The sequence below is a fragment of the Vicugna pacos genome, chromosome 9 (assembly GCF_048564905.1).
Source record: "Vicugna pacos chromosome 9, VicPac4, whole genome shotgun sequence".
NCBI classification, from domain to species: domain Eukaryota; kingdom Metazoa; phylum Chordata; class Mammalia; order Artiodactyla; family Camelidae; genus Vicugna; species Vicugna pacos.
The window spans coordinates 11,985,073-11,993,404 of NC_132995.1; the positions used below are offsets into that span (position 1 = coordinate 11,985,073).

Below are 8,332 nucleotides of genomic sequence, written 5' to 3' on the forward strand. Positions count from 1 at the left end.
TAGCGCTTGGATCTGAACTTCAATAGTCTGAACTCACACTCTTAATACCCAACTGGTGCTGTCCGATGCAAGAGCCAGGAGTCACATGCAGTTATTTAGATATTTGTTAAAGTTAAAACAAAATTAAAAAGTCCATCCCTCAGTTACCCTCACCACATTTCGAGTACTCCATGGCCCCAGGTGGCCACTGGCTGCTGTATTAGCCCAGATATAGAACATGGAGTAAACATCGTGGAAAGCTCCACTGCAGAGCGCTGCTACGGTCTGGCTGCTTGACTTAGGAGCCAACATTTTAAAACTGGCAGATTTAATACAAAAACCTCCATTTCTGTCTTCTGCTGAAAACTGTGCCCACCTTCCCAGGGAGCCACAGCTGGCAGAGCTGAGATGGGGTGATCCCTGCTCCACTGGAGCCCACACCTCACATATTTGCTCAGCAGCCTGGCAGCTACAGTCTTTAAACCCCACAGTGCCGTCCTCTCTCCTCTTTTCTACAGATGGGGAACCTGGGGCCAAAGAGGGAGATGTGTTTTTGCAGATCACATGGCACATGGGAAGACATGGCACATGGGAACACACGGCCGGGGCAGATCCCTACCCAGGTTTTCAGATTCCCAGGACAGGGTTAAAAACCAACCCTGATCCACCAGAGCACCCACTCTGTGCTCAGCAGCTGATCAGCCAGCGTGGGACGAGGAGCCCAGAGTCGCACACTTAACCCCGATGCCCCCGTCTGGAGACTCTCCGGACACAGGAGTGTGGCGTCTGGGATGGACTTTATTGACGTGTGGTTGCTCAAGCTGTGGTCTGGAGCACTGGGCCATGGGCCCAGAACTCAGGTATTGAGTTTGAGGAGGCCCAGAGGTTATGGCTGTTTGGGGCGAGGCCACAAGCGGCTGGTGAGAGAGCCAAAGAACAGGTTCTGCTTGCTGGATTTGGAGAGCTCGGCCAGGCGCTGCTGTTCCTCCTGGAGTTGGGGGGCAGACAGAGAGGATGAGTTGGCCCAGGGTGGGCAGAGCTTCCTCCCAGATTCCCAGGTCCCCAGCCTTCAGCCCAGGGGCCACCTTCTTTAAACCTTTGCCCAGTCCAGACCCCTTTTCCCAAAACCCCAGAACCCCAGTGCTAACATAGGATGAGCCCAGACCCCGAGGACCCAGTTAAGACACTAGCAAAAGCCAGCTCGGAGCAAAAGAAGTGCAGACTCAAATTCCACATCACACTTTCACAATCACCCCGAGCCCTGAGAACCTATCCTTGGCCGCACACCGGACTACATCAGCTCTCCCATGAACCCCAATCCCCTCACTGTGCCCAGTCCTGAGCCCTATGACCCCTGTCTGGAAGCCGAGGGATCCCAGGCCTAAATCTCCAGGGAATCCTCCTCTGGACACTTAGGAGCTCCAGCCCTATTCCTAGGGTCCCAACCTCAAACCTGGTTAACCTCAGCCTAGACTCCTGGGAATCTCTCTCCCAGACTCAATCCATATTCTGAGCACCACTTCCAGATTACCAGGATCACACCATGGTCATCAGAAATCCTTGCTCAGATCCTTGAGTCAAGTGTCCAGGGATCCCTCTTCCTAGACCTGATCCAAACTCCTAGTCCACAAAATACCAGGGCTGCCAGATGTGCTCAGGAACATCAGGGTCTCCAGACCTATCTTATGTGCTTGGCATTTCCTGCCTCCTGTCCTCAGAGCAAGCTGCAGAGTCAACGCACCCCTCACTACAAGGGCCCTCTGCGACAGGAGGTGTGGAAGAGAAGGCAGTCCCACAGCTGGAGTGGAGACAGGCTGTTCCAGGGCCCCTCCTTCAGGAGCCTGGAGAACTTGATGCCACGTCCCCCACCCACACTGGGGGTCTGAGCACTCACCTGCTCCAGCCGGCTCTGCCGCTGTTTGAAAGCCTCCAGCGGGTCTTCCTCCAGGGCGTAGTGCTCCAGCACGGTTCGGACATCCTCCACACCATTCAGGGCAATGGCTGTGGGCACAGCAGGTGGGGGTCAGCCAGACTGAAGGCCGGATGGAGGCAGGGCCCACAAAGGTTAAAGGTCAGACCCTGGGGGCAGCAGGGGGACAGTCAGAGCCACCTGGAACACTTATCAGTAGTCTAAAAGGCTCCCCCTGAATACCTGAACATTCCCAGGCACCCCCTAAACATTCCAGAAGAGCATCCCAAACATGCCAAAGACTGCAAGATGCTCATGGACCTCCTGCACCTCAAGTGCCCAGTTTCACATGAAAAAACAAGCCAGAATCAAGCATCTATCATTCCTCCTGAGGGTCAAGGGTTCCAGGGTCAGAGGCCAACAGGTCAGGGGTCAGTCTCACTCTTGAGGAAGGCAGACAGGTCCAATAAGACCCGGTCATCAGAGTTGCCATCCCAGGGCCGCAGGGCGACGCCATTGTAGGGCTGTAGGCGGAAGGCTTCCTTCTTGCAGTCCACGACTACTACACGGGCTGGGTCCCGATTTAGACACGAAATGTCCTGGAAGTGGGTGATAGGTCAGGTCAAGGGCTGTGCCCCTTCCTTTCCCACCAGGAACCCACAGAGAGAGAGAGGCACATAGACAGAGCATACACATACTTAGCATCACACATTAGGATCACCATGATGGGGCCTCCCACAGACCAGGCTGGGATGATGACATAAAAGCCAGCAGGGAGCTGGGGAGCTAGCTAGTCATACATATTCCTGGACCCAGGGCATGGTACAGACAGGTTGATTCAGAGGTTCCCTGGGGAGAGAGCTGGACACTTGTGTATTTAACCACTGCCTCATTGACTGTGACAAGCTGCAGGTTTGTGAACCTCTCACCCAGAAAAAGAGGTGCAGACTGATCCACAGCAACACACAGGGAGTCACACAAAGACAGGGACCCAGACAGACCCTTCAAGACCCTCAATCACAGACCAAGTCCTTCTGAATCTTGAAAAACCACATAGACTCCTTCAGACCCATAAAGACACAGAAACCAAATAAGACACTGAGACCCACGGATACTTGGACACAGACCCACAAAGAGACTCATTCACAGACCCACAGACCCCTGGATATACCGAGGGTCACAGCAACAGACCCCAAGCCAAACAAATCCCAGAGCAGTCTCATATGAACTATTACAATTACACAGTCCAGAGACCCTTGGCTCCAGACACACAGACAAAAATCATGTCCCTACTCTGTACCCTCAACTGACTTCTTTGGAGAGACCCTACTTCCCCCTGCTCCCATTCCCAGATTCTGGGACAGAGAGAGGGTGTAGAGATCCAGCCCAGAATCAGACATGGACAGAACCAGAAGCAGCTGGTTGCTTCTCAATCAGATGAATGCTGAGGCTGGGGTCAGAGCTGGGTCCTCTTTCCCTCAGGAAGTGCCAGCCCTCCCCCAAATCCCAGAGCCCCACTCAGGACCCCCGTGGCACCTTAACATGGTGTCCATCCATGTATCTCGTGGCATCCCGGAATAGGCGGTAGGAGATGAAGCCGTGGGGGTCCACGCTGTCGATGAGCGGAAATGCAGTCTGGGGTGGGGTGGCCGGGAGAACCAGGTCAGGCTGGGTCCTAGCCAGGCAGCAATCAATCCCTCACCTCCAGCCATGTCAACCCTCGCCCCCTGCCCCGGGGCCTCACCATGCCAGTCTCCGACGTAAAGATGACGATTTCGTATAAAGGGGCGAGCTGCTGGAATAAGGTCTCGATGCCCGGACGCTTCTTAAACCTCCAGCCAGTGGCCAGCTGGGATGGCAGTGAGAACAGTGAAATACTCAGAACCAGAGGCCCCCAGATCCCCAAGAGGATGAAGACCTGGCCTGGAGGACCCTGAGAATCGGAGTGCTCCCCCTGTCTCTGTGGCTCTTGGAGGGGCTCGGGAGTACATGGCTGTGACTGAGGGTCTGGGTCCCACAAAAACAGCTGCTATAGCACTTCTTGGGTGCCAAGGTACCCTGACAACAGCCTACAGGGTGGGAACTATCACAGTTGAGGAAAGCGAGGCAATGAGAGGTGATACCTCCGCCCCAAGATCACAGAGTGGAACTGGGGCTGAACCCCAGCCTGACTCCAGGGGCAATGCTCTTAACCACACGGTCACAATTCAGCCAGCCACCCAGGCCTGTCGTGCATCCCCAACCTGCTGCCTTCCCCAGGACACACCGACCACTCAGGGTGCAAGAGGACACCAGTGAGCTCCAACACCAGTGTGTACGGCGGTTGGTAGTACGGCTCCCGCAGAGGATCTGGGAGAAGGCAGGGGCTGGTGGGCTCGATGATCATCTGCAAAAGAGGGACAAACAGGGGCAGTCAGACAAGCAGGCAGGAGGCTGGGGGTGGAGGGACAGGGACTGGGCCCAGGGCTCCTGCTCACCTGTCTATAATCTTTGAAATATTTGTATGTCCGGCGCAACTGCTGTACCAGAATTGGATCTAGGAGAACACCAGGGCACAAAGGGTTCCAAGATGAGCCACTGCTCAACCTCCTGGACGAGCCAGGGCTTTATTTATCTACCAGATACAAACAAGTCTACAAATCCTCCTGGTTTGAACCAACTAATTTCTAAGTATAAAGTAGAAGGCAATGATGTAACTAACTGCCAGGCAGAGACAAGTGTTTTTATTCATCTGCCCAACCTTAACCTGAATACTAATAGCCACACACCACCACTCCTATAAAACAGAATGTTTATACATCTGCTCCCCTAAAACCTACACATATATAAATGTGCTGATGTTATGCCAGTATATTTAGTCCATTTGGAACCACTAGTTTCCAGATCTGCTGGCTTTAAGCAAGTACTCTGAGTCTAGTTAAGCCACGAGACACATGTACATATGTCTGTAACTAGTGGTTCTCAATCAGGAGCAGTTCTGTTCCCCACTCCTTCTCCGGAAATTCTGCAACATCTGGAGGCATTTTTGATTTTCAAGATACTGGTGCCTAGTAGATAGAGGCCTGGAGTGCTGCTAAACATCCTACATTGCACAGGACACTCCCCACAACGAAGAATTATCTGATTCAAAGTATCAAAAGGACCAAAGCTGACAAATACTGGTTTAAATGAATACACTAAATCCAGTTTAAAACAGAAATCTTACATGACTGCCTATTTCAATACAGTAACTTTAGTTCACTTAAACTACTACTTATAGGCTTGCCTTTTTGAAACCAAAACATCGAAACATCACTTAAACTGTAGTAAGCCCACACATTTTAAACCTACAAGTTTACCTGCTCAACTTATATCAGTATATTGACTTGTTCAGAACAGTATGATTCTACATCTGCCAAAGTAAAACAGCATACTTACCTACCCGTCTAGTTTAAAACAATGTATTAACATGCTGGTTTGCAAACTTCCCCAGCACAAACAAGTGGCTTCCTGGACCTACCAACTTTATATTTCTCTTGGGAAGGGCCAGGTGTGATAGAATTGACAACTACTCTCTACTAGCCAATTTGTCAGAAACTTCCCTGAAGCTGGTAATCAGAAGTGGGAGGGAGGAAGGAGGCATTGTTTTGGAAATGAGGAGCTGGATGGGGTAGGGGCCCATGGTGGGGAAGAGGCTGTCATAAAGAAGGGGGTGAGGAGCTGCAGATGCTCAGATCTAAGGCCCAGGAAGCCATGTGTCTGGCGATAGACAGCCCAGTTCTCCCCAAGCACTCCCACCCATCCGGGTACCCCTCCCCCATCTGTCCCTGACCATCTGCTCCCAGGCTGAGGGGCCAGGGAAGGGGACTAGAGTTCTGTATGCCCCTCCCCTCAAGCCATCCAGCTGCTGACTCCCCCCACCTCCCAATGGAAGGAGGAGCTGGGGCACTGGATGGGGAGGGCAGCATAGGGAGGGTCAGGGGAACCCAGAATTTGCGCTTGTTTACTCACCATTGTCGAATTCATCAGGAATCTGGGAGGTAGAGAGAAAAAAGGAGGGTTTGGGATGGCAGAGGCAGAACCCCATCACACCCAGAAAAGATATCTTCAGGGTCCTGGGAGAAGTAAGCAAATGTCCCAAGGAGGGAGAGGCTCACCCTCGATCAGAAATGAGCCTCAACAGACCAAATGGGAGGAGACCTACAGGATGGGACCCCTAGTAAGGCCTCGGGGTCTCTTTTCCGCTCACCTTGGCACCATTTTCATCCACAGAGTTGTTTCCTGCAAGGGAGATAGTGATAAATCAGAGGACTGAGGCCAGACTCCTGGGTTTTAAGAGAGGAAGACGGCAGGAGCCCTAGACTCCTGGATCTGAGAGACGAGGGCTAGAGGCATGGTCTCCTGAGACAGAGAAAGAAGGGGTCTGGTAGCCAGGATTCCTGGGTCTCTGAGAGAATAGGGGTGGGCAGGGTCTTCTAGGTCTGAGGAATGAAGGGGCTAGGGGGAGGCTGGAGTTTAGGGTGCTGAAGAGGGTGGTCCAGGCCTATTCCTTCTCCTCTTTCAATTGACTCCCCATAGCTTAGTGTGGGAACCAACTAGAAAGAGCAGACCCTTGAGTAGAGGGGTAGAAGGGAGACTTCCCTCATTTCCAAGGTAGATGTTCTAGTTGGATGCCCTATCAAGGGAGGAGCCAGGGAATGAAGATGGGTGAAGCCCTTAGGGAAAAGAGGGGGAGGTTCCACAGAAGAACTGAGGACCAACAGAACAAAACTGGTGGACGGGAATATGTCCCTCACCGAAGATATAGACGATGCTCACAGTCCCACCGGCCCCGAGTAGCCCAGCAAGCCAGAGTGCAACTTTTTTGGCATAGCTGGGACCCTCCGAGCTCTTCTGCTGCTGTGGCCCCTGGGCCTGGGCCTTAGTTCCTGCTCGGCTCCCGATCTCTGCAGCCTGCGATTGAAATGGGGTAGGTTGGCCAAGAGAAGAGAGAAAGAAGGTCACGGTGGTTCGGGCACCCTGGTCTGAGAAGAATCAAGGTTGGGAGCCAGGAAGCAGACACCCACATGGCCTCTGTGTGTTATGCCCCTGGAGGGGCAGCCAGGGGACTTGGTCTCTCAGAAAGGTCAATAACTAGGCTGCATGACACCAGGATCCCAGGGATTCAAAAGCTGACAGCCCAGGTGCCCAGGATCCTAGAGGCAAAAGATTGGAGGGCCTGGAGCCCGGAAAAGTGGGGCAGGGAGGTAAGATCAGGGAGCCTGGCTGGTCACTGGGATTCCTGGAACAAGGCAATGAAGGACATACAAGGGGACAGGTCAGGGAGTTAAGTCCTCCGGATACCTGGGGCTCACAGTAGCGGGGTATGGAGGGGAAGGGATGGGAGTAGGGGCAGAGGGGCAATCGCTTGTCTGGGGCTTGGAGAAGTAAGGCATGGGAGTGATGGACCTGGAGGTCAGAATGGCTAGGTATCTGTCAAGATGGACGCAGGTCAAATCCGAAGCCCGAACATCTACCTCACCACCACCACCACCGCGGGGAAAATATCCTCAAGGCCAGACTGGAACTTCAGGGTCCAAGGGCCCCTCCCCTCCAAGTATTACCTGAGCAGTCACTGAGATGGGGGAAAGGTGACCCCCTCCCTGGCGACCACGTGGGGTCCAGAGTAAGTGGGGTCCAGAGGACGAACTGAAGCCCCCAAGCATCTAGGCAAGGAAGCAAGCGTTGCCTACCCCGGGAAGCGGGGAAGAGACCCAAGGCACGGGCGGCATTCCATTCAGCACCCTGAGGTGCTGCGTCCCAGAACCTCTGGGCGGCGGCAGTCCGCCTGGAACTCTAGAAAGAAGTCCTCGCACCAGGGGGCCACCCCTGTCCCGCTCACCTGGTCCGGGGCCCGGGGCGGCGGCGTCGCTAGCCTCGTGCACAATCCCCGCGCACCTTGTCGGAGCCCGCCCCGCAATCGCAGGAACAGCGCCGCCGAGGCCGCCATCTTGCGCTGACGCCATGTGGCCCCGCCCACTCGCTCCCTCCTCCCCGCCCCGGGCCGGGGCCGCGGCCAATGGGGGTGCAGGGGAGGGGCGGGTAGACGGGAGCCCGAGAGAGACAAACGGCCTCGGGGGTATTGCCTCGGGCGCGGTGCCGCTAGTTCACTCGCCTCTAGTGGCCCTCCTGCTGAGGCGGGCTCACTAACCAAGACCGAGTCAGCCGGCATCATGTGCCCCTAGGGCCAGAGGGCGTTTCACTGCCGCTGCAACAGGACGCGACGGAACACCCACTGCTCAGAGGTCATGCTGAGGTCCTTAACGAAGAAACCCAATGGCTTCTTGATTTGTTTTAAAAGCTCGAAGCCACAAGTCCGGAGCGAGCTGAAAGCCGCCCTCACAAACCCTCTTTTTCATGTGCAGCCAGGAGGCCTAATCCGTCTTCCTTCCCGTTCTCCACGCCCTTTTTTGCCCCTCTTCCCAT

General features: G+C 54.3%; 1 protein-coding gene across 1 annotated transcript; it reads right to left on the reverse strand.

Annotated features, from left to right (window-relative positions):
• Positions 1-759: 759 nt before the first annotated feature.
• On the reverse strand, positions 760-7,998 carry TIMM50 (translocase of inner mitochondrial membrane 50). The gene is made up of 11 exons (XM_006215030.3): positions 7,749-7,998; positions 6,664-6,820; positions 6,117-6,148; positions 5,879-5,900; positions 4,366-4,424; positions 4,155-4,274; positions 3,633-3,737; positions 3,425-3,523; positions 2,331-2,487; positions 1,874-1,980; positions 760-967 (listed from the first exon to the last, which is right to left on the reverse strand). Exons 1-11 carry the CDS (start codon positions 7,854-7,856, stop codon positions 866-868), a joined length of 1,068 nt encoding a protein of 355 aa, XP_006215092.1. The 5' UTR covers positions 7,857-7,998; the 3' UTR covers positions 760-865.
• Between the last annotated feature and the right edge of the window lie 334 nt (positions 7,999-8,332).

What these genes read in the sequence shown, in the direction of transcription:
- TIMM50 (XM_006215030.3), bottom strand. Translation starts at nt 7,856, where the DNA reads ATGGCGGCCTCGGCGGCGCTGTTCCTGCGATTGCGGGGCGGGCTCCGA. An exon ending in CGCCCCGGGCCCCGGACCAG is followed by an intron (nt 6,821 to 7,748) that starts GTGAGCGGGACA and finishes TTTCAATCGCAG; the next exon opens with GCTGCAGAGATCGGGAGCCG. An exon ending in TGGATGAAAATGGTGCCAAG is followed by an intron (nt 5,901 to 6,116) that starts GTGAGCGGAAAA and finishes TCTACCTCCCAG; the next exon opens with ATTCCTGATGAATTCGACAA.